The 27,177-nt window shown below is 42.7% G+C and overlaps 1 protein-coding gene across 1 annotated transcript in view; it reads right to left on the reverse strand.

Moving 5' to 3' along the window:
- Nucleotides 1–27,177, reverse strand: part of SEMA3C (semaphorin 3C) — a 151,750-nt gene that overhangs the window by 84,449 nt on the left and 40,124 nt on the right. Inside the window, exon 3 of the mRNA XM_081210709.1 lies at nt 1,389–1,549. Within this exon, the coding sequence (XP_081066835.1) occupies nt 1,389–1,549 (161 nt within the window). The remainder of the gene's footprint in view (nt 1–1,388; nt 1,550–27,177) is intronic.

Here is a 27,177-nt window from a genome sequence, read left to right on the forward strand (position 1 = left end):
ACAGAAGAACGGTGGGAGGAACCACCAAGGTTCAGGGGCTTTTTGTGCAGGAAGTAAAAGGCTCAGAGTCTGGGGAATGGTGGTGAGGTGATGAGTGGTCAGAGGGAGAAGACTGGGAGGAGGTGTCAGAAGCTGAAGAGGTAACAGGGCTTAGTGAGTTGGGTGAGTTTGTGGCAGGGAGAAATCCAGAATCAGAGGCAGAAGCTGAAGCAGGGGAAGAGAGAGGCCAAGAGGCAAAGATGAGTCAGGCTAGTGATGAGGAATGGGTGTCTCCCCCTCCTTCTGAGAAAACCTCCCCACCCCCCTGGTCTCCAAGAACCAGAAGAGGCATGAAGAGGGTGAAGGATAGGTTGACTTCATGCAGGTGCAGTCTCTGATTGTTTGGGGAAAACACTCAAGATGAGGGGACTTTCAGTCTCAGCAACTGATCCATTATCTGCTGTGCTCATTAGGTGTGTCCATCAAATCTGTACGAATAGGATTCTTGCTAATAAAGAGTTAACTCCCACTTGCACAGTGTGATTTACTGCAGGCTCACTCTTTTCCCAGATGCAGCTGAGCTTTTCAAAGCAGCATTCTGAGAAGCCAGTAGACACGTTTACTTGCTAGCTTACCTCAAGAGCTCCTTTAATGAGGTGCACTTGGGGAGGAAAGACTGCTGCTGAGAGACATCCTTACACAGGGATCCTCCTGCTCTGAAAGGCTTTCACCCTCCACACTCAGCAGCAGTTTCTCTGGCCATGGCTTGTCTTCACCAGCTGCTACCTCATCCCTTTCCCCCAAGACCAGGGTCCTTTTTTGTTGTTTCGAAGAGGAACAAGGTAGCAGTCAGTGGTCAGGTATGAGTAGACTTAAGGAGATGAACCTGCTGAGGGTAGGCTGTCCTCACCTGGATTCTGCTTATAATAATCTGAGTGGGGTGTTCACATAGCCAGCGACCCCTACTTCTAATTTTTGACCCATCACTGACTGGACAATTTGTCAAAAGCACTGGTTGTAAGTCTAGGTTCACTAAAATAATAATACCCTAAATACCAGGCAAACATATTGTCCAGCTTTGGACAGGAGCCCCCTCTCCAGACTGGATCAGGCCTACCAAACTGCAGACAAATGGGTCCAGGGGCTTCTTGTGCTAGAAGTAAAAGGGATTCGTTTTCCTCCACAGTCCCAAATGAGGGGGCAGGGCGGGGAATGAGGCTCCGTCTTAAATATGCTGTTTGAACATATTGTTCTGCTAATGTACAAGCAGCAACTGTGCTGAGCAGGCGTGGAGCTGGCATGTTGCCTGACAATGGGATAATGAAGAAACACCCTCCTTCCTCTTTTCTTTGAAAGCAGAAGCATGCAGTAAAATGATCCCAGCTTCCCAAAGCGCTTTGTGGACTTACACTCAGAGGGTCCTGGCTTATATTATTGATATTCAAAGACAGAATGTGATCTTTGCTGCCAACGTAGATGCGGTCCTGATCTTCATCCATCACCAATATCCTGTAGTCTAAGGGGTGGTGGGAAAGAGCATAAAACTGAGCGGTCTTCGTTTCCTGCAGTTCTGTGAAAGAAAGAGGAAGCATAGCTTAATAGATGCATTCATTGGTTTCCCTTGCTTGTATAACCGCATCTTGATAAAAGATGTAGCGTGCCAATAAAAATGCAGATTTAGCTGTACCCTCAGCAACTTAAGAATTTTAATGCATCATTCTTAGACTGAAGTAAAGCATCTGAAATAGCCTTATTCATTCATCCAAATGTTGTCTTAATGGAAATTAATATTTACAGCTGTGCCTTCTAAAGCACATCATATATCAAATTAATCAATGAGAACTTTGCATATTATGGCCCACAGAAATAAACTTCATCTAACATAACTAAGATACAGATTAGCTAGAATCAATTGAGACTTATTTTCTGGGGAACTATTATGTCACAAAGAAATGTTTTCCCTAGTCTCTTAACAGCCCAACCCTGCGCATATCTACTCAAAGGTAAGTTCTATTGACTTCTCTGGAACTTGCTCCAAGATAAGTTTGTACAGGATTTCAGTATAAACTGGTTTTAACTCTTTCATGTATAACTTTTTTCAATTTTAGAAGTGCCTGACTTTTTAAAAAAGGAACACACACACACACACACACAGAGAGAGAGAGAGAGAGAGAGAGAGAGAGAGAGAGATGTTTGTGTGTGCACAGAGACATTTAAGAGCTATGTTCTTATTTTCTTGCTAACTAGGAATCATATTCAGATTGTCTCACTTTGCACACCATCGGGCTACTACAACTCAACATTATGAATATTGCTAGAGGACAACACTGCTGGCATCAAACATAGATTTAGTGCTTCAAAATAAGCCACCAGCATTTTAGTGTGTATTTCTTCTAATAGACACATTTTTGCAAGCAATTTTCCTTAATAGAAAGAATTTGTGCATGTTATTTTTGCAAAAGCAGGCATTTTTATAGACATGTTCCCCCTAATATGTGCATTTTTGTGGAAATAATTTGACTGAAGCACTGCACTACAAAACTCAGAGAATTGTAATTTCAAAGGAGAGCTGTATTTCTGTTCACATATTGTTTCATGCCAACCATGCAAACTGCAGCATGACAGCATCCTTAGGATAATTTGGATTAGGACAGGTTGTAGGGAACCCTTTGACTTGCAGATGTGGATGAGCTACAACTCTGGTATTGGCCATCCCTGGTCATTGGCCATGCTTGCTACAGCTAATGGAAGCTGTAGCTCCAGCAACATCTGGGAAGTTAAAGGTTCCCCCCTCCTGCATTACGATTTTCAGTGGTGGTAAATTTGTGGTTGTTCATTCACACATGCCTATGTTCACCGATGAATACTCTCTATTTCCACATAAGTTCAAGTGATCAAAGTCGAAGGATCTGCTATCATTTCATTAGAAATAATATGTTCTTTTTAAAAATAATAACTTTTAGTAATGACTGTGTGTGTGTGTGTGTGTGTGTGTGTGTGATGGCCAGATCTGCAACTTTGATCTCCTGAAAAACAATCCAAGTCGCATGCCTTATGAATCTGGGAATGTCACCAAGGAAAGCATTCAAGCCTAGATGTTAAATGAGCCATTAGAAAGTAAAGCCTCTTAGCACTTTTGCAAGTAATATTTTTGCATGCCGATCAAAACAAGGCTCCAGTGTACTCCTTCAGTAAATAGCTACTGACCCTTTCTCTACAAGAGTTACCTTTGTTCTCTCTGCCTAAATAAGGTCAATGAATAAAGTCTTGGCTGTCCTGAGGTGATTAAGTCAATACCAATGACAATCACACACTCAGAAATCTGATCTATAACAAACCAGTTACTTAGTGCTCCCATTTCTTTAAATAACAATAGATTATAAATATTTGCTCTCCAGCACACTCTGAAGCTATTATCTGAAGGCAAACTGGTGTTATACTGAGGCCAAACCACATGATGTGTGAAATATGTGGATACATGTTGATGTGGGGTGGGGGGTGGGGGGTGAAATAGCAACCAGCAGCGGGAGGAAACAGGTCATCAGGCTTGCACAAAGCAGGAAGTATGGGTTTAATCTTTTTGCTCCATGCCATTGTCCTCACAAACAAGCCCCATAGCTGCTTTTTACCCTAGGAAGATCTACTGGAGCCAATTGAAACATCTCTCTGGAAGCAAACAGCAGCTTGAGAGGAGGGGATTTGTGCTGGAAACTCAGTGTTGAGAAAAAGAGGGTTTTTAAAAATAATAAACCTTCCCTACAAGGCTTGATCTTCGTCTCCCACATGTTATTTAATTGTGTTTGTTTTCTTCAAAAAAGAACAAACCATCACCAGCTTGGCCCATTGCCCACTGGCTTTGCCATAACACCAAGATCCACATCAACAGTTAAAAACAGAAGATGAAATAGAAATGGCGGACAATGAATTCTGCATCACCATTCGTTTTGATTTATCTGGAGTCTACATCAAGCAAGTTCACATCTGCACATTTAGAGCACAAAGGTAGCTTGCATGTGTGAATGAGCCACCACAGACCTGACACCAGAGATAGCCTATTTGTATCACACACAATACTTCTCAGCGGAATTGGCTCATGCAGCCAGCTGCAAATGATCAAGTCCTGAGTGGCACGGGATTGAGAACTCAAATGATATACAGCCATGTGTAAACCAAACCGGTACCATACATTTCATTCTCACTGTTATGCTTTGGCTGCTGCCACAACAGACACCGAAATAATTTGTCTATGTGTCCATTCTCTGCATGAGGCATGCTGAACTGGAAAGCATAGGAATGACTCCTATGGCAGTGAGGATAGGCTTGCAGGCATTATCCTGCAACCAAATTTGGGCAGAAAAAAATTGAGACTTAAAAGATAAATGCCAATATAGAACAGAAGAGGGGAGATAGATAGATAGATAGATGATAGATAGATAGATAGATAGATAGATAGATAGATAGATAGATGATGGATGATAGATAGATAGATTCCTTTTTTTAAAAGCACGTAAGACGTAGGTCCAATTCTTATTTGATTGTATTGATTATATTGGTTAATATTTTGCAAGTTGCTAGCTTTAATTAAAGGAGCATGTAGAAATTATGAATTTCTTTAAGGGCTCCAGTGGAACTGCAATCCAGCACACACATAAAAACCCCACACCCGTCATTTATGCAGTATCATTCAAATATAGACCCTGTAGAGTGTGTGGTGACTGGCCAGGCTGCCTACTGCATCTCTGTAGCTGCAAAGCAGCTGTGGTACCATCAGTTAAAAATACCCAGAAAGTTTACTGGTTAATTTTTCTAGCAAGGCTCTTTTCCATACTGTTTGGTACCATTGGTCCATGCTTACTCCTGACAGGTCTCTCCAGTGTCTGGCTATGATGTTTCTGGCTGCTGGAAGCATACAAATCAATATGGCTAGCCTGATCCAAAACACCCACCCACCCCACTCACACATGAAAACAAAGACCACCACAGCCAACCACAAATGAACAGCCACACCCTAGGCCAACCCCAACCTCTCTCACCACCAAAGGAACACAAGTGAACAGCAGAGAACCCGCACAAGCAACGCTGACACAAAACCCCACATATATTAAGTAAAATAGAAACATCGCCACCCAACCCCAACCCCACTCATCTCCCCCCCCCCACCTCTTTCCCCCGTTTCTTCCTAATGTCTCAACAAATGAAACTGATTTGTAAAAATGTTACATGGGGGGGGGAATACAAGAGAGAGACATTGCACACACATATTTAATTTTAAAAAAAACAACACCCCAGAAAGCTCACAGTGAGGAGTCCCATTGGAGAGGGACATTTTTAGACCTTGTCCTAGAGTTGAGCTGAAAACACTACCCTACTGGGGCTGCAAAGGGGCCCATGAAAGTGAGGCAACATTTTCTGCTCAGTATTATTAGCATGATGGAAGGATGGGCTCTTCCACTGACTGATGGCGTCCCTCTGGCCTTCTAGATGTTGTTGGCCTCCAACTCCCATCAGCTCCAGCCAGCCTGGCCAGAGGACCCAAAGCTTCACAGCATTTTGAGGGTCAAAGGTTTCCTATTCCTGCTCTGTTGCCAACTGGCAATAACATGTGGCTCAGAGCCAAACACTCAAGGGTTGATTCAAGTGAAAATCTTTGTTCTTTGGAGGATTGCATAAACTGAGCCTGCATGCATCCGTGCATCCATGCCACACACTAATTTAAACACACATTGGGATATATGCATCCCTACTATCCTTCCTGACGTGGAAAAGATCCTGTGTGGGCATGCAAACAAGCCTTAAGCTAGGCTTATTATATGTGTGGAAAGAAAATGATAAAAGGCCACTCACTCATATATTAAAAAGGAAGACAAAGAGCAGTAAGTAAGGGTGTCAGTCTGCAGTTACACACCATGTTTGATTAAAGACTTCTCTTGAGTCCATATAGTGGCAATATGCGTGTCAGCATTTTGCCCCTTAATAGATTGGGTACGCTCCAAAAATCTATTTCTTATTTATTACAAAAATACTGCTCTGTTGGCTTTTTAGCCAATAAAATATACAAACACTGGAGCTTAATTAAAAAGGTGTCATGATCAAAGCTTCTACTGTATAACAAAGGAATGGATTTTAATTCCCCAAGATGCTGTTTAGAATTAAGATTTATTGTCCCAGTGTAGGATATGGGCTTTCTCAAGGTGCCCTTGGCAGTGGGGGAGAGGCCAGGGGGACATAGATGTGGAACATTTTCTCCTTAACTCTAATGGTTATAGAAATATTTATTGTGCAGTAAGTTTAAACAGCAGTACAAGGCAATAAATCCATGCCTGTCATGGACTGAGAGGGGACGAGAGCTGTTCATAAAACAGGAGGAGGGATCCAACCGTCCTCCAGATGTTGTTGGACTCCACCTCCTACCACCTCTGGTGAAATACCACAGTAGCTGGGGCTGATGCAAGTTGGAGTCCCACAATACCTGGGGGGGGGGGCACAGGTTCCCCATCTTTGCTGTCTCGGACAAGTGCTTTGATATGACACATCTTTTCAAGCATCTCTTTGGCTTGTTTGCAATGTGCATTTTTGAGTGTCCAGATAAAAAATTCTTCACACACAGAGAGAGAGAGAGAGAGAGCTGCAATGAGAATGAATATTTACACAAATTCCTTAAATCATCCTGTAACTATGATCATGACTCAGCCAAAGTTAGGTGCTAAACTGCCCAATCCTATGCAGGTCAAATCAGAAGTAGGTCCCTTATAGTTGAATGGAACTTACTTACTCCAGACCCTCCAACGGTCCCTATTTTCCAGGGACGTCCCAGATTTGATCCCGGAATGTCCCACTTTTCCTTAGGGTGTCCCTATTTTCATTGGAGAAATATTGGAGGGTATGGAGTTATCCAACCCCCGAGCCGTCTGAAGGCAATCCTGTATAGGGAAGTTTTTTAAAAAAAAATATTGTGTTTTTATATATGTTGGAAGCTGCCCAGAGTGACTGGGGCAACCCAGTAAGATGTGTGGGGTACAACTAATAAAGCTGAATTACTGTGTCGTGAAATGATGCATGTCTTAAAAATGTGTCAACAACATGGGAAGTTTGGAAAGCTCTGCTCCACACCGTGATCAAGCCGACATGAGCAACTTTTCTCATGTTTTTTAGGTACTTCACAACTTATGACACATTTACTGGCTAGGGCACAATTCTAATCTTCCCCTGATTGGCATCCACCTGTCTCGGGAGACACCGAAGGAGTCCGCCTTTGGGGGTGAGGTCAAGCTGTTGGAAGGTTGCAGCACCTGCTGTGGCTGTAGAGTAACCTTCCCCGACTCCACCCACAACCAGATGGTAGTAGAGGGCTTTGCAGCATTGTGGGTTCATCTCCATATTCATGGTTCTGTAGCTCGTGGAGGCCACAGTGGAAGATGGGAGGGGCAGGACAATTGGGTCAGGCCCCTTGCCTTCGTGTGATGGCAGTAAGTCTAGCTCAGGATCCAGCAGAATCCAGACTGCCCCTGCACCAGAACTGCCCCACCCTCAGGATACCCTGTTTGGGGATTTCTGCTGACTCTGCAAATCCTACCACTGGGCCTCCCACCTGCCTGCACACCTCCACTCATTTCAGCACCTCCTCCAGTCCAGCAGAAGGGTGTTTGCATTGCTCTGTTAAGGATTGAAGAGACTGAAGTGAAAGTGCCTTTCTCACGGGATACAGCAGCTATTTTGCCCCTATGTCTGGCTTCAGGTTTGGTCGCTAGTAAGGTTTTGTGGTGCGTTTTGTTTTTTCAATTAACTGCTACCGAGCTGTTCATCTACCCCATGCTGAGTGAATGTACAGAACAGGAAATTGTTAAAATGCTGAAGCTCTCTCCAAATCAGTGGAGAAAACACAACTTCTCCACAACAATTCAAAGCTTTAACTGGCATTTGTTTCAGTATGACTTTCTGTTTGTGCCTGTATGCAGATAGCAGGTCAAATATGAACATCACACATGACTGTAAAAACTGTTCCCCATCCCCTTTCCAGCCACTCTCTTCTCTACTTGTACATAATCACAGAGCCCCACATAGACTTGAAAAGTCACAGCTTCCTCCAAAGAATCCTGGGAACCACAGTTTATTCATCACAGAGGCATAATTCCCAGCACATTTAACAATCTACAGTTCCCAGGATTCCTTGGGGGTAAGCCATGACTGTTAAGGTGATTTAAGAGTGCTGTGACCTTAGAGTGGCAGGACATCGCCCCTTTCCTCCCCTCCACCCAACACACCCATCAACAACTGAACCGGGAATTTTGTGCACATGCCTGCACCTTCTGCAATGCAACTTCCTTTCTTGGTGAGGAAAGATGCACAAACTGAGCAACCCTGTATAAAGCCAGATGAAGCACCTTCCTCACACACTCTTTATCAAATACATTAATAGTAAGGTAAAGGTAGAGGGACCCCTGACCGTTAGGTCCAGTCGTGGCCAACTCTGTGGTTGTGGCACTCATCTCGCTTTACTGGCCAAGGGAGCCGGCGTACAGCTTCCGGGTCATGTGGCCAGCATGACTAAGCCGCTTCTGGCGAACCAGAGCAGCACACGGAAACGCCGTTTACCTTCCCGTCGGTGTGGTACCTATTTATCTACTTGCACTTTGATGTGCTTTCGAAATGCTACGTTGGCAGGAGCAGGGACCGAGCAATGGGAGCTCACCCCATCGTGGGGATTCGAACCGCTGACCTTCTGATCGGCAAGCCCTAGGCTCAGTGGTTTAGACCACAGTGCCACCCGCGTAGCAGTACTGTGCTAAAACCTCTCTTCCTGTTTCTTGAAGCTTCTCTTGCAAAAGAGGCTTCTGTTTTTCTGCTTCATTTGCATGCTGCGTTAGGATTTCTAAATTCCATAGAACAGTAAGGTTCTTATCATTGCAAGATGGCAAAGGGTGGGGTCTGTTTGTCTTTCCATTAACCATTTCCCCAGTGCAGCCTGGGTAATCCTCCCCTGAGCTATAACTGAAGCCCAGGAAGCCCAGGAGCCTGTCTACCAAGCACCTGAGATTAGGGTGCTTGCTGGGTTTCTTTTAAAAGGGAATTCTTCCTTTGACCTTTACAAAACACATCTTTCAGTACTTCAGAAGTAAAAAATAATAAAAAAGAAAATTAACTGTCAGGATCATGGTGTCAGGGCTGGCCCTACCATTAGGCATACTGAGACAGCCTCCTCTGTGCCCCATAAACCTGCCTGCTGCCCTCATATGTGGTGGGCCATGCTGTCCTATTGCCAGTGCTGAAGCTGAATTTGGTACATGGAATGGGGGAGGGAAGGACACTGTCAAGAACACTGTCAAGGACACCTTGTCAAGAAGGACACTGACAAACTGGAACGTGTCCAGAGGAGGGCAACCAAAATGGTCAAAGGTCTGGAAACGATGCCTTAGGAGGAACGGCTAAGGGAGCTGGGCATGTTTAGCCTGGAGAAGAGGAGGTTAAGGGGTGATATGATAGCCATGTTCAAATATATAAAAGGATGTCACATAGAGGAGGGAGAAAGGTTGTTTTCTGCTGCTCCAGAGAAGCGGACACGGAGCAATGGATCCAAACTACAAGAAAGAAGATTCCACCTAAACATTAGGAAGAACTTCCTGACAGTAAGAGCTGTTTGACAGTGGAATTTGCTGCCCAGGAGTGTGGTGGAGTCTCCTTCTTTGGAGGTCTTTAAGCAGAGGCTTGACAACCATATGTCAGGAGTGCTCTGATGGTGTTTCCTGCTTGGCAGGGGGTTGGACTCGATGGCCCTTGTGGTCACTTCCAACTCTAGGATTCTATGATTCTATGATTCCTTTGCAGGTATTGGGATGCTCTGAGAGGCAGCCTACCCATCATTTTGTTCACAGCGAAGTCCAGCAAAGGAGCACCTGGGAGGGCTGCAGAAATGCAGACCACCAGACGGATTGTGAAAGGAAAAGAAAAAACACTCACAGAACAACTTGGCCACTTCAAGGTAAGTACAAAAAACCCCACCCTGCTCCCCACTCATAAGAATTTTGTAAAAAACAACAACAACACCCCTCCTCTTTTTTGAGAGCAATTTTTGAGAGCATTTTTTTTCCTCATTAATTGATGGAGTACAGCCAGACAAAAATTTGAAGACTCTTTTTGGCAAAGCAATAATTAATAGACTTTCTGCACCTTTGAAAGGGGTGATTTAACCCCTTTTAGTCCTGATCCTGTTCAACCACCCTCCTGCCCTCTTTTGACGGTGAGGGTGAATGACACATTTAATGCAGCTTAGAGTTTGGCCTTGTGACAAAGTATTAACAGAGCGTTTCTGAAAAACTTCCAAGCACAATGGTGTTCTTCTGACCTAAATAAACACCCAGAGCGCCACAGAATGGGAGCGTATAATACCTGTTTGCACAAGAAAAGTTTCCATTTGCCTTTTGCAAATAATTTTGAAGCATTCCATGTACTGATCTGTGTTCATGACAAATGAGTATGTCAACTGGCTTGCAAAGTTTGGAGCGGACTCAGAATACAACTGCAGCTCAGGGACACTGTGGTTAATGCGAATTGGCTCCTTATTGGTTCCTGTTCTACATCCCAATGAGACATCATATTATTACGCCACTTCTACCCCTCACAACTGTGAAAGAGAACCATAGAATCCTAGAGCTAGAAGGGACCTCAAGGAACATCTTCCAATCCAACCCTCTGCCATTGCAGAACATTCAATACTGTAGCCTCCATGAACCTCCTGCAAATACTTTTGAAAAGGAATGAACTACTTTTATTCCATGCTGTGTACGAAAGAAGCACAAGTCCGTTGTCTCTCCTCTTCCCTGACTCCCCCGAAAAAATATCTCAACTGAGGTTCAGCCAAAACATTGGTTAGGATTTAAGAGATAACTTGTGTGCTTTTCTGTTTAGGTTTCATCCGAACAGAGAGCAATTTAAATAAATAAGCCATCTGCAATCACTCACACCATGTTTAAACTAAACTTGCCATATTTATTCAGAGGCAGCAGAAAAGCCATACTTTGGTCTAGAAAAAAAAATTAAATGGAATTTACTCTCCTCTTACCCTTTGATTAAGCATAAAATTGCTTCAGATAAGAGCCACTGTGTTTAGAAATCAAACCTTACGAGTTATTTTAGCATACACAGTGTTTTAAGCAATAAGAGTTACTCGTATTATCATGCTATTTCTCTCCTTGGTTGTAATAATCACAAAGAATGCAATATAGAGTCATTTTTTATGATGCGCTGGCATGGACATTAAGGTAGAACATAAAGGGAATGGATTCTTGAGAAGCACTATGTGCAAGCCAGCGCATCCATCAATCAAGGGGACAAATTAGATGTAACCCATTCAGTAATGGCTGGCAGGGCAGGAGCAGCTTCCTGACCTCCTATCATCAGCATTACTCTAGCTTATGGGAGAGATGGAAGGATGAAGAGACAGTTAGGTGGACACAGTGAAAACAGACAGGAGAAAATAATCTATTGCCACCAACCAGGTATTCCCTCCCAACACAAGCAGCACTTTCGGAGGAGAATTTTTCCCCAGGACTCTCAAAATTCATTAGATATTTCACCCCAAAAGGACCTGCCATTTTACAATTAGTAATTGAGTTGTGCAAGGCCATTCAGTTAATACATTCATGAGAAGTCCAAAGGCATGTAAAATAGCATGGTGTCTGCACAAAATATTGTGGCAGAACTAACAAGTGACAATTCAAGCCAATAGTGAATCCCATTAGGACAGTGATGGGCAAACTTGGCCCTCTAGCTGTTTTGGGACTACAACTCCCGTCATCCTTAGCTAAAAGGACCAGTGGTCAGGGATTATGGGAACTGTAGTCCCAAAACAGCTGGAGGGCCAAGTTTGGCCATCACTGCACTAGGAGAACATCTGAGAAACAGCTGCCTTCAAATATTGGTTCCCAGGCCAATACAGGCACTACAGTGTTCCTTAAAAGCTGGTGAGTCAGGTGTTTCTCAATGTGATGAATAACAATTGACATTCTTCCCTGAAAGTCTAGCATTACAAAACTCTTCTCTAAAAAGCACAAACATGGATGAGTGCTGGATATCCTGTTAGCTTGTACAGATCAGCAGTGAAGCCTTACATGGGCTTGTGTCCCATGTAAATGGTGTGTGCTCTAGAATTTGCCCAAGAATAGTGGTTGTCAATGTGGGACTCTCCAGCTGCTTTAAAATACAATTCCCATCAGCCTCAGCAAGCAGGACCAGTTGTCAGGAATTATGGAAGTTATAGTCCAAAACATCTGGGGGTACCATGTTGGGGACTCTTAGCAGAAAAACAAGTGTGTCATGAGTTCTCTGAAGTTAGGGTGCCCTCTAAGACACAAATCAGAATATGCCCTTTATATATGTTTTCTCTATTTCTTTCCATGAGGCAGCCAGACAAAACATACACATCTGTTGCTAATCCTGTTTCCTATTCATTACTGCCTGAAAAGGTCTCCTTCCATCGACTTGTGTAATCCTGGGCATTTCTTCCCCATCTTCCTGGGTCTCGGTTGTCAGTAGTGTTTATCTGTTAGGTTTATTGCTGGCTTAAGCTAATAAACGGTTAAAAATTTCACACGCAGAACTTCAGGTGCAAAGCACAACATTAACTCGCACATTCACTTCTGCAGATGGGACTGTGACTTTCTTTCCAGGGAATGCCAACTATTCTGAAGCCAAGACTGCATTTAAATGCATTAAACAGGCATTGCAATTACTTGAGTAGGGCAAATGCTTTATTCACCCAATTTAAACCTATCAGATGCATCTGCAATAGATCCATATAAATCACTCTGGGATTTTTGCAGAGGACAAAAGGAACGTGCTTTGTTGTTGAGCTCAGTTAAAATCTTTTGTTTTTCAGCCTTTCCCATCCTTTCCTTTCCTCTCATCTCTTCTCACATCATTTACAGTTTTCATTTTTAGAGCACAGGCGGCAACCATTTTGTTCCATTCCCGGCCCCCACACGCATCGATGTAGTGTGTATAAGCATGCCCCTTCCACCCCCCTTCTGCCTTCTTCCGGGTCCAAAAGGACCAGTGTGTTGGCAATTGTGCATCCAAACGCACCTAAAATGGTCACTGCTCTGTATATTAAATAGTTGGTAGTGCACAAATGTTATGAGTCTCTTTGGAGACTCCAGGCAAAAAAGGAAGGTGAAAAACTATTTTAGTTCCACACTACTTATAGACTGCTTAACATCAAAAGTGGTCTCTTAGTGGTTTACAAAGAAGGAGAAGGAGAATGGCAAAGAAAACAAAAGGCAAAAAATGCCACCAGGGAACCCTGCTGTTGCTAGGTATGCTAGGAGGCTTCCTGTGAGACACATGTGTTCTTAAGTATTCCTGCCACATGCAAAGCAGGGATAAAATGTGATTTAAAGCTTGAAGTGTGTGCATGAAGGATGAGGACTAAGATCTCCCAGTGTCTTCCACTTTTCCCATCCCCGACAGTCTGTTGCTCAAGCGAAAAGTGATTTCATCCCAATAAATACAAGAAATGAGCTTGGTTAGTAGAACAAAATGGTGGCGTGGGACGAAATGGGTGGGCAGCCTAGCTCATGCCCCCATTTCTCGCTTTAAATGATGCCATCTATCCATGAACATCTATGGGGGGCCAAGGAGGACATTTACCTCCATATGAACTATAACCCCCAGAGTCCCAACTTTAAATTTGAACAAAGTGAAAGTTGCCACCATCTGTTGAACCTGAGACATCAGGCAAAACATACATTGTTCTACTCATTTCTAGTAAGAAACTAGCCAGCTCCTCCCTTACACTGTCTTGCTTCCCTGGTGCTCCTGTGGAAAAAAAATCCTGTGGTCGCCCTTGCCTCCACACCTGCCACTGTAATAAGCTGATTTTCCCTCTATCCCATTGATTTCAACAGAATTAAGGACAGTTTACTTTCTTTCACTTTAAAGAGCACTTCACTTTCACTAAGTCATGCCCTAACTTTTTTAATAGTCCATACTATATTACGGTATTTATATATTATGTATATTATTTAACAAGGATTTACTTGTGTAAGCGGAAGTCCTCTCAAAACATTTATGTTCAATCATCTTGGTTAATCAGTTGGCTCCTTTTGAGCAAATAAAATGTAGTTCACACTGTTTTCCCTTCGCTGTATTAATCCTTCCCACCCCCTGCCTGCCAATAATCACAGAAGGGGCTTCAGAGTGATCCCAGTATCACTGAGCTATGATCTGATTGGTATGTGAACTCTGTGATGTAGATACTGGTAATCTTTTTAATGGTGAAAGGTTCCTGAAAACAGGTTTTCATGTTGAAACAATATCTTTAAATTATGCAAAAGGTTAAAATAAAATCTTTATCATAAAATATTTGCCATTGATCAGATGCGTTTTAAATACTATAGAGTGATTTCAGTAACTTCATCACAGTTTAGATATGGCTTATCAGTCTGCTCACAATGGCTGTTTGTTTTCTGGTTAAAAAAATGTGCCCTAGTACATTGCCAACCATGAATGATTGATTGTTAAACTGTGGTACTGTAGCAAGCACAAGGTGAACAGTACAAAGTGTGTGAACTAATTCTCCTGCGGTGATATTACTGCTTACTCTGGGGCTTTATCATTTGCATGGGAACAAAAGAACGCTCTGTTAATATCTTCAAGGAAAATGTTCTAATCAGAAATGAGCGGGGTTTGGGGTTTGGGGAAGACTGTCAATGCAAAGCCAGAAAAATTAGGCAAAGGCTCAGAGATAAGAGTATCTGCTTTGCATTCAGAAGATCCCATGCTGGAATCTCTAGGTAGGAAGACACCAGTGCCTGAAATATTGGAGACCAACTTTCAGTCACTGAAGGCAGTTCTGAGCACAACAGACCAATAGTCTAACTCAGTACAGTGGTACCTCCGGTTGTGAACGGGATTCATTCCAGAGGTCCAGCCGGATCCCGGGGTTTTCACAACCTGAGGAGAAGCACTAGATCGCTTCTGCACATGCGCGTGTGGCAAAACACTTCCAGGTTTGCAGCTTTTGCAACCTGAAGTTCACATTACCGGAGGGTAACGTAACCCGAGGTGCTACTGTATAAGGCACCTTCCTATGTTCCTGCATTGCCATATTTTTTTTAACCACTTAATGGCTCAAGATAGCAGTGCTAGATAGCATCTGGTTAGGAAGGTTTTTATAATTGGAATACACCAGATTTCTCCCCAAAAGAGGGTGAATCAGGACTCCTATCTGCATGAAGTTTATGAATGTCAATTAGTATGCATTGCTATCAATTTAGAAATAATTACTGTAACTTCAATAGAGGTCTAATTCATCTCATCATTGTGGGGGAGACCTGGCGACCTATGTGCCTAAGTCAGTCTGCTGTCCAGGTGTTCTCTGTTGATGGACAACTTCCAAGCTCCTGTTCTCCCTCCGCAGTGGGTCTTTCTCTTTAAACCAGACATGGAGCAGACAGGGCTTCAAACAAAGGACATTTACGAAAAGGGAACTGTCGCCTGAGAGAACTTCAGAAGATCACTGCCCTCTGTAAAGCAGGACACGTGACCACTCTAGATTTCTTTTATCCAACAAGTAGCTTTACTGAAAAGTTTCTTTTGAAATAAAGCTTTTGGGGCTCATGGAAGTGACTTACCTAAATTAAACAGCAACCACAAAGTTCTGACCTGGCATCACTTGCGGTTAACAAACATCCAAGCCCACATTTACAAACATATGGTGTCACTGATGTCTGAATCTGTTTATTTCGGCATCTCAGAAGTGTTTATTTTCCCATCTGTCTTTCTTGAATGCATCTGGAATTTTCCTTCCACCTTCACTGATGGTATACGAAACATTTTTCCAACCCGTTTCCCATTATTACAGGCATGCATGATCTTCCTAATAAATTGGAAGAAAATAATGCCCATCTTCTAAAACTGTCCCTGTTTCCAGGTACCCATCCTATAATAAATTACCATCCCTACTGCTGCTACTGCTAAGAATAATAAAGAGAAAAATAATATCCTCATCATATTTCTTAAACCTACTCCTCCCTCTCAGGAGAGCCCAGTGTGGATAATCTGCTTTAAATGTTTTTAATACTCTATTTTAAATTGGTGCAAGCCATTCTGGGACCTTATGGAGACAAGTGGGTAAGAAATCAAATAAATAACAACAATAAAAATTGAGCATTAAAAATAAAAGTAGATAATTTACACAAAATGGAATGATCTAAAGGCCTGTCAGAATAAATTGGTCTTAAATCACCCCTGGAATTAATACAGTGTGATCAAGTCCCCAGGACGTTTTTCAGGTTGAGGAGAGATACCACCAACATGGAAGTGTCTTTCACAGTAACAAGAATCAATGTCCCCCCCCTTTTCTGTCTTGACATATACTGTACAGGCCCACAGTTCCATTCTGTTCTTCTTATGCTTACTTCTGGGTAGGTTTTAGTGTAATGAATGGGTGGCATTGTGAAACCAGTCCTCTAATAAAGAGCCTTTTGATTGCATGTTCCAGTTCAAGATTCTCACAGCACTTAAATTTGTTGTGCAGCACTAAGTAGGGAAATCATAAACACCAGCTTAAGTGTATACAGGTCTTTGTGGGCCCTTAACAATATTCTACCTGTGATTAATGGATGTCTGCAGACTATATAATAGCATGCTTTAATTAGTATGTTAAGGCTGCATGGAAAAATCACCCCTCTTAATACATAATAATTCTGATTCAACGGTATTACAGAATGGCAAACCTTTTTTTCATTAGATGGTGCATTGCACCCAAGTAGCAAATAAAGGTTTGCAGCAACTACAACTAGACCAATAAAAAATGCATCCTAAAATCTGAGCAATAAGGCTTGATTCTTTAGCCTCCCAAATAATGAAACATTTTTTTGTTTATACCAGTTAGTCAATGATTGGATATTTTAGCGCCTAAAAAAGGATTCTATTGCTGCTTGAACCCAGAAGAATTTTACTTATCAAATGATCCATACAATGCCTGTATTACTAAACCACTAAAGTTGTGGGTATAATAGCAAGAACTGTGCATTTGCAGAGTTGGTATTGTAATGATCAGCCATTGTTAGGGAAGCACTGATGCTTCAGAAAGCTTTTTACCTTTCTTCATTAATGCACATCTCTAAAAAGACCATACCAAACAGAGCTGACAAATGTTCCATTAATAGAGCAGCATTCTTGATATCTGAAAATGTCACTCATACACACTTTATTATTACTTAATGCTTCAGTAGATTTGAAATGTAGATTTGAAAATCGTCAGAAATAATAGGTGTAAGCCTTAAGAAATGCCAAGCCATGATGGATAACAAATCAACAGCTTTGTACAATTAGATTTGGCAAGGCTGAATACAAGCCTTAGATATGTGCTCACAATTAACGTTGATTAATTGGCTAAATGCTAATGAAAGAATGCTGCAAATGAGCAGAATTTACAACCAAGGAAAATGCTACATAGCTCTAAAATCATTTCAAGCTTTGTGCTAATTCCCTGCATTTTCAGATAACAGAGAAGGACAAGGGCAGGTTGTGTCAGGATCGACAACCAGGAAGTTTCCTTTCTTCAAAATATTTATTTATAAGATTATTTATTTATTACTCCCTCCATAGTTTCTGCCCAAAATGGCTGCCACTGATTAGCAAAATACAAACAAGTAAGGAAGCGGGCAAACTCCAGACATTTGGATATCTGAACATCCATGTCGTAAGGTTTGGGTTGAATTCTTTGTGTTTCTATAACTCAGGTTTCAAATAACAAGAATTCTGATAGTGGGGACTGTGTGTATACATTAACCCTCTGGCAGCTTTCTCCTCCCAGTACAGTAGATATTAATTAAAGCCTATTCCAACATTTAGGAAGCTACTTTACACTGGACTTAGGAAGCCACTGTACACTGTCAACAAACATTTGAAAAGAAGGGCATGCATGCCACTCAAAGGGGTTGTACAATCCAGTTGCACATGATACCCCCATGAATAGGGCTAAGCAAAGAGCCCAGAATGAGCAAAGGCAGAACCTTCTGGTTAAGAGCAGGATCTGGACAAATCTGGCTGGAAAAATAGCGCTGCCGGGAGGTAACACATACAGATCCAGCCAAAGGAAGCCTCAGCAGCGTTTGGTCCATCATCCTTATCCTCCTTGACTATGTTGCCCTGCGCCATTTGTACCTGCCCCAACCAGGCAGAGCTGGATGTCTCCAGGACCCCCACCTGTGCCAATTAGGGCTCCTAATCTGGGCAATCCAGCCCCAGCTGGGCCACCCTCAAGGGCAGGAGTGCTCCTGCGAGGACACACAGGAAGGGTTGGCTGCTCCTTGAACTTCTTGAAAGTTTCCCACTACAGCCGGTGACCATGAGGGAACGGCTGGCCGGGAAGGAGGCAGAGAGTGGAGGTCCGGGGAAGTAGTGAGCATCCGTTACGTGAGCAAGGCCCAATGTGGCTTCCACAAGCCTAAAGAGTTTGGATCCCAGGTCCTAATGCCTGCTCTGCATAAGTAAAATAAATAAATAAATGATAACATGAGATAACTGTATGCCTCTGCTCATAAAGTTGGTATTTTATACTCCCCTCTTCCCCAAATGCGTCCTCCAGCAAAAGGGTGCCAAACACTAATTGGGCCACCACAGAGACACTTCAAGACAGCACAATTATTAGCTTATGGTATTGTTGACACACAGCCATGTGCAGAGATAGGAGGATGCCATCTGTTGCAGTATACTTGTTGTCATGATTCAGGTGGCCTTAGTGAGTATCAGTACGTCTTATGCTGCCAAGTTCCTGCCCATGTTAGTCCATAGTTTTCAACGCAGACGACTCTTCTGTGGAAGGAACGGGGCAAAACTGACCGTTCCGGAACAGGAGAGTGAGAGGATGTGAACGGAGGGATTTTCAAGTTTTGTCAGGAAACACTCAAGCTTCCAACCTCCAAAATTGTGCTCTTATTTGCAAGACTGAGTTTTCACCTCACATGCACTCACAATAAATCATCCCTGTGCACGCCCCGTATATTTACTAAGTATGAAATAAAATTATACGCCATCTTTTATCAGAGATGTCAAGGCAGTCTGCAAACAATTAAAATAACTAAGTAGAAGAACAAATATGCTCAAACCAGCCAGCGGATAAAAAAGACAAGAGTCCTTGGTTAGGATACAAGGCAGAAAAATGAGGTGCATTCAAAAGAAGTTTTTGTAAAAATAAACTGACGCAGAAGGAAATTCTCCTCCAGTCCATTCGCAGCAGCTACACTAGTCTTTTTAATCTGAGAGGATTCCCCCCCCCCCAAAGTGAGCATTAAAAAAGCAGACGCTCCACCCATTTGAGTACCTCAGACTCTGCCGCATTATTCACACCTCCGTCTGTTGCAGGCAGAAATTCTGACAGGTAGAAATGATCAACCGCTCTAACTGAAGTGGAGTAGGTGGCCAGGCCTACAATAGTCCGTTGAGTCTTAGCTGTGACTTGAACAAAAGCGCTATAATATTGTGATACCTTAAAGTGTTCACTTTAAATCATTCTGCTCTGCTTGGGGTCTCAGAGCTGGACAGTTTTCTCTAGTGGCTGCCAAAAGGATGCTGTTAAATTTATCAGAAATGCAAACAAAAGTTTCTTCTTCAATTGCCTCATGAAGAAATAGGGCCATTTTTATTACAGGCAGCCCAAAGTATTTTGCTGCCTGTATACAACAAGACAAAATAGTGGTCAAAATTATATAAATAAAAGAAATGACAATTTGCTCTTCTTTAAGGCACTCTGATTCCATCTTGAGATAGGCTGCCTCACTCTGCTTGATGGTAGGACTTGATGATTACTAAATGCGAGGAAGCCAGCAGGCTTTTCTGGGCCTGGTACACTGCATGTGGTCCCCTCCCCATTCTGAAAAAAGGAAACAAATTTGCATAAAATGCACATAATCGTTGTGTTGCATCTCCATCCTTTTTTTGCAGGTGAAGTGTAGAGCACCAAATCAATTCTCTACTAGGCAGGACAAAGAAGAGGAAGCAGGAGCTTGAAAATGAACCGTGAAGCCCCTTCCAAGCAAGCCATTGCCTAAATCTACACACCAAGAAAGACCTGAAAACCAAATCAATTTTCTTAGTCATTTTGAAGTCATTTTCAAGACTTCTCTTGGGGTTGTATGGTTGTAAAAGTCTCTGTAGCAGCTCACACTGAAGGAGGGGAGCAGGCTCATAATTCACAAAGTAATTGGTTCAAATGGTAACTGCACATTTTGCTTCGTAACTTTATTTCTAAAGGAGGCAGAGAATTACCCCCCTTTTAAAGAAAGCTCTGAGTCTAGGCTGCTGCTGGCCGTGGCCCCAATATAGCAGCACCCCTGTACAGTGGTACCTTGGGTTAAGAACTTAATTCGTTCTGGAGGTCCGTTCTTAACCTGAAACTGTTCTTAACCTGAAGCACCACTTTAGCTAATGGGGCCTCCTGCTGCCGCCGCTGTGCGGTTTCTCTTCTCATCCTGAAGCAAAGTTCTTCAGGTACTATTTTTGGGTTAGCGGAGTTTGTAACCTGAAGCGTCTGTAACCCGAGGTACCACTGTACCTTTTCTTGGCATCCCTGTCTACATGTACTACATCAATGAGAGTCAGCATGTCTTATTTATTTTGGTAGCTTATCCAGTTTTCCTACTTTGGTCTCACCATTATATTTCTAAACTGGAAGATTCAAAATACTCCAAGAGCTTCTCACCGTGGAGCCTGAACAGTTTCCCCAGCTATCCCTGAGGTAATTCGCACTTGGCCATGGAAAACTGCCAACAACCACACCCCGGGCTTTCTTTCTGTGAAATGGAAGGTCAGTTCCAAGAACAGCTCCTTGGCTACAGGCTACATATGTCAACTTGGAAAATCAGATCTGATTCCGATCCAAACCAGCAGCAAGCGGAGGAAACCACAGCGCCTCAGATTCAGCAGACACGTCTCCTTTGATACCAATATCTGAAGTTCATGCCACTAAAAAGTTTGCTATCTTATAACATCAGGGGCACAATTCTTTTTTGGTTCCGCCACACACACTCCAGCAACTATTTCAAACAATAATTCTAGTGTGTGGGTTTGGGAGCAGGCAACACGGGCCATTTTATATTTTAAAAAATTCAGTACTGTATGTCATATACCAGCATGCAAAGGCACCCAGCTTGCTCTAACAGGGAGAAATGAAGGGGGTGGCTTTATAACTTGAGAGCTGTGCAAACACTTCCACTTAATGCTAGGCTCTAGTAACAGACAAGGATATCACATGTGTAAAGGAGATCCAGCTAGTGTTGGAGAAGGAATCAATTCAGTCTGCTTCTGGCTGCAATTTGACCCAGTTCAACATTTGCAAACTTGGTAGTAGTTCAGAATAAAATTATGAGTCAGATGATGGATTTCAGTCCCAAAAAGTACACCCCCAAAATATGGATTTTATGTTTTTGCTATTTTAAAAAGAATGCAAAATGTGTCTTTGTGGGGAAGAAATGCATAGATATTAGGAACAAATGCATGCAACTTATATGCAGATTCTTTGTGTATTCTTTCAGAAAGTTTGCAACCCGAAAAAGGGAGCTGGAACAAACCTGTGACTAAATGCCAGCAAATCTGACACAAAACAGACATGGGCTGTATCAGTTCATCCCTAAAGCAATACAAGATAGCACTTGTACATCTTCAACAGTTGAAGAGAAGGCTTGTTATTGGGAGGCTTGTTATATAATATAAGAAAAAGTTATTTTGCTAAAAATCTCCTCTACAGGAGCTCTGGCCTTCATAGCCAGAGGTGGGAGGAAGGAAACAGGCCTGAAGCAACTACCCAATGTCTTCAGCATTATTAAGATAGTGAGAGATGGTCCACGCCTGACTCTGTGGATCACATTTCCACATCAGGAGAGCCTTTTCCGCGGCTGCTCCTAAATCGAGGAATTTCTTCCCTTTTTATATTTCCGCTGGCAGGCTAAGACTTCCCTATTCAGACAGTCCTTTGGAGACTAGATGCTGTTGTCAGGGCAATTGTTGTTTTAACGCTGGTTGTTGTTGTTGTTTAGCTGTTGTAAATGTCTAGTTTGCTTTTGATGCTATGCACTTTGTAAGGGTGTTTTTAGTATGTTGTAAGTTGCCTTGAATCCCAAATTGGGAGAAAGGTGGGATAGGAATCCAGACAAAATGACAATCTGAAAATTACCTCATAGTCAATAGTGAATTTCAACTTTTTATTTCAGTTTGGATGGTTGCTGTACGTACTCTCTACTGAGAGTAAAGCATGAAGCCCTGATCTAAGGTAGCCCAGATCTTTGATGTCAACTATAAACACATGTGTGGCAGGAATAAACGCAGGAGCGCTAGCTTCGTGCTGGAGGAAGCTTTCGCTTGCCTTAGAACACCCTTTGATGTCTGTCGTAAATTTGCGAACCAGATGCCACAGGTCCTGTTAAAATAAAGTTCAAATACAGCACGGCGGGCATAAATGTAATTTGTAAAGCAAACTGTTTAAAGACTTGTGGAATAAATAAACAGAAATTATGGCAGATGCAAAAGAGGGAAAGTCTAGCCGAGTTATGTCAAAATGTTTTGACAATGCAATATTTAGTTCCCTTGAACTACATAGTAGACCAGAGCTGAAGAAGACTACAAGCTACAGCAGAACACAGACTGGGGTTTAAAATGGAACTCTCGCCCACCAGGTTGAAAACTGAATACTGCAGGTAGGGCTAAAACATTCAAATAAGGGTTGCAGATTATCGAACAGGAGTGGGAAAGGGGATGCCACGTCAGCTGATGGGTGGGCCTTGCTCAATGAGGTGGAAGTGGCTTCCATTCAGTGGACCCCACTTCTTCTCTACCCAGCACTGCTCTTTGAGGGGAAGACTCAAACATAAAAGCATCTTGCAAATCAGGACTCCTGAGCTCCACTTCATCTGATGTCACCATGACATCAGATGATTGGCAGGTGCGGCCATGTACACCTGTCAAATTTTGCCCACCAGACAATAGGGAGATAATCATGGGGAAATAATGAACAGATAGAAAATGTTCCCATCCCTGATATAGGAATCAGAGAGTGAGGGAGAATTACCCAGAGAGTGAACCATGGTGGTCCTCACTGCCCTGGAAATACTGCAGCGTATGAGAAGGAAGCCATCTTGTCAACACCACTCCAGCCTCAGGAAGGATGTATTGCTCATTTCTAACCCTGAGGACATCAGTCCAGCAGCTCCAACAGAAGCACATTCTTCCCTGCGCCATAGGAGTCAAATACGCTGAAATGCACAAGACCCTCTTAACCTGATGGGTCTCTTTTAACTTCCCAGACTGAGCTACAACCTGACGTAAGGGTCAGACAAGGGATAATTGTTGCCGAAGGAACATTCTTAACTTGCTCCAACTCATACTCCACATAGAGCTGCCCAATTTGAATGCCTTGCCTTATCTCTTCTGTGTACCAGAGCTGTTAGGCTAAGGTCTTTCAAATCCCTGCTTCTCAAAACCCTTTGAAGAGACTGAATCCAAGACCTTGCAGATATGCAGCACATCCTCAGCTGCCGAGGTTCGTTTCCCTCCACCTTCCATTCAAGAGTGGGCCTTTGAACCTGTCTGCTTTCTTTAAATCTCCTGACAGACACCCTTGTGACTGAAATCCAAAGGCGCAACCCTTTAAGCATATGGACACAACTGCTCCATACACCCATAACACGCGAGAACAGCTTGGGAAAGAAAAGGCAATATGAATTGGAAACGTTTCACAACAGCCTCTCAAGCAAAGCCAAGTAGACAGTCTGCTTTCCAAGGAACAAATTACACTTCTGATTATGGTTACCAGCTTCTTTTCATTTTCATTTTTTTTAACAGCCCGGAGGAATAGGTCATTAAAAATAAAGGGGCCTCGGCATTCAAAGGCCAGCCGGGCTGGTCAAAAGCTGCCCAGGTGGCACCCCTACTTCTGATTAGCCCTTATGAGGATCCATCTTTTTGTTGCCTCCATTCAAGCCACAAAACCCTTTCATCTAAATGAGTTGCTGTTGCTGGTTGGGCTATTAGCAGAGAAAACCTGCTGCTGTAAGCATCCATTACCACCAAGCTGCTTATGACATATTGATTTCCAAGCTGGAGTCACTTCCCTCGAGGCTGCAGAGCATATCGCTGTTTGCTCAAACCTGCTGGCGGAAGCATGGCGAGGTTTGAGAAAGGAGAAGGCAGCCCTAAATGCAGGTGCATATTTCCATATTCTGCACACTTTGATTAATTAAATGGCAAATCCCTGCATTCTCTTCGGGGAGGGTTCAGGTTGTCTTTGTTACTTGACATATTACAGCTTCGCGCTGTTGTGACATTTGTGTCATAAATACAAAGTTATTATGGGGGGGACATGGTTTAAATATGGGTTGCTACCCACATTTAATGTGGGAAACGCTAATACAAAAATTAAGAGCAGCTCCAGAGGACGGTGTTTTGTGGTAGCTTTAGACATTCAGTATTCAAAATGCAGTTGTTGTGACTTCCTGGCCTGCCATCTTCCTTTCAATGGAAAAAACCCAAATTATTTATATGTGCAACGGAAGACATGATGTACTGAAGTTCTCTTTCTGTTAAAGCAAATGGTGATCCTCAGCCCAACCAGCCCTCCTTGTGGGATCTTGAACATGTACAAGGCTTTGGACTGAGTCAATGAAACAAGGAATGTCTTACTTAATGGGTCATGAATTCTATGTAAGAACAGAAGCATACAAGTTGTACAAGTGACAATAAAGTATTTCAATCAATATTTCAATTTCAAGTAGTGCACTGTGCTAATTTTTTACCTGTTACAATTTTCAAAGCAAATGTGAGGGGGAAGCATTTGTGTGGCAGGTTTCTAGCCACACAAACATTATCCTTATCTTATCCTCTCTTTGCAGCTTCTTCTCCCCACGATCTGCAGGGAGGTTTTTGTTTTTTTAAAAAAAGAAAATAGAGACTTCTCTTTGAGGCAATCCCATCTCTCGGGGGATCATTTAGGAAGCATAATTATTTTATGTCATCATGCAGCTAATCGGATTTGGCTATGTGACCGGTTCCTTCAGACACGGTGCTTGCAAAAAGCTTTGCCTGATGAGACCGCACCATGCCTCAAAGTCAATCATATTTGGCTAAATGATCATCTAATGAAGACACATAAGAAAGAAAGTGTTGCTTGCGGTCCTCACTCTGAACAGGCAAACATTTTCTCCCTTTTTTGTGTGCATGCACCCCAACAATTTTCCCCAAAACAGAAAGTTGATAATGAAATGCACTTTCAACCTCCTCTGTTTAACTCAGCTTTAAAAAAGAGGTCAGGCTACCAACATAAACACACATTAACAGACGTGACAAGAAAAGAGGTAGCCCCCAAGGTGTAATGAAAGCTGATTGGGCCCAAGATTTTTCAAGGATGGACTTTATCAACCACACCATTTTAGTTCCATCCCTGGAAGCTATATATTTCAAGCTATATATTTCTTGGAGGCTTCCTGTTTTGTTCTTTTCAGCTTTTAAAAAGAATTATTATTTATGCAAGACACATGGAATAAACTAAAATGTTGGCATGAGTGGGCTCATTGCATAGTGCTATAAACCAGGACTGATTTTTTCAGCCTTCTTTATTTTTGTTAAACAAAATAAGCTAAAGAAACAAATGAAGTCATCCTCTACTGCAGAATATACCAAACTGGAAGAAAGATCAAACCAGTTAAATCCAAAACCACCACAGTGATCATATACAAACCCATGTTTAGCTATTATTAACTGAGCTGTAACTCAAGGGTGGGCCTCTCCACCTGGCCTTGGGAACTGCCTTTGGGGCAACCATGCACTCGCTTTGCCCATGCCCCAGTTGCTTTTGCGTGGCTGAAATGCATCCTTGAACTCTGAAGAAGAAGAAGAAGAAGAGGAGGAGGAGGAGGAGGAGGAGGAGGAGGAGGAGGAGGAGGAGGAGTTTGGATCTGATATCCCACCTTATCACCACCCAAAGGAGTCTCAAAGCAGCTAACATTCTCCTTTCCCTTCCTCCTCCACAACAAACACTCTGTGAGGTGAGTGGGGCTGAGAGACTTCAAGAAGCGTGACTGGCCCAAGGTCACCCAGCAGCTGCATGTGGAGGAGCGGAGACGCGAACCCGGTTCCCCAGATTACGAGTCTATCGCTCTTAACCACTACACCACACTGGCTCTCTGATCATGCCTCTTGCTTGCCCAGACAGTGGATAAAGAAGAGCGTGCGTGTGTGTGTGGAAACTAGCCATCCTGTCTAAAAGTAAAATTTACATTTGTTAATCTGGCTCCACCCACCGCTAGCATGTGGCCCTCAGCAAAGGAATGTGGCTCTCAGATTGAAAAAGGTTTCTCACTCCTGCTGTAAGCCATTTGTTCATCATTTGAAACCTGCGTGCAGAAGTATCAATCTGTTTTTAAAAGGTGCAGATTCTGTATTATTTGTTCCACTGGGAATGGGGGGAAATCAAGATTCCAGTCAAGATTCCACCATCAGCCATATGATTTATTCACATTCATTGAATGTCAAATAGGACAGATTTAAAACTGATGAATATTGCATGGAGAGGTGTGGAATGCTGCAATCACTAGGCTATTCTCCATTTGCATTTATAGGGCAAACGTTTAACCCTTCATTTTTAACAGGAAGAAATGAACATTAAGAGAAACATCACATAGGCAATGAATGGGCATCTGGCTTTCACTTTATTATTATTATTACTCCTGTGCCTTAATCATTTAAAGTAAATGTGCAGTTTCTGAACATTATAGATTGTTTTCCGAACTGTACAATAAGGTAAGGTAAATCAAACATCTGAAGAAAATTAAGGCTTAAAAGGAAGTAATAAATCTTCATGCAACTGAAAGTACAGTTGAACCAACCATGTCAAGACAATATAGCTGCATGCACACAGGACCTCTAAAAGTTGCAAATCTTTGATTTGGGTCTGATCAGCGTCTGGATGAGTGACTAGGAACCACACATGCTTTGGGTTTCATAGGAATCCTGGGGTCCATTAAGAAAGAACCCAAGCTGGATCAACCCAGTAGCAAATCTAGTCCAGGGTTCTGTTCTCACATTGGTCAGCCAGATGCATATGGGAAGCCAGGATAGAAAGGCAGAACAGAAAAAAATAATTAATTAATGGTGTGTGGTTCTTGATTAATCTTTTTGCGTTCTGGTATAATCCTTTCAAAATACCAGCTT

This window comes from Podarcis bocagei (genome assembly GCF_964188305.1).
Source record: "Podarcis bocagei genome assembly, chromosome: 10".
In the NCBI taxonomy this organism is placed as follows: Eukaryota; Metazoa; Chordata; class Lepidosauria; order Squamata; family Lacertidae; genus Podarcis; species Podarcis bocagei.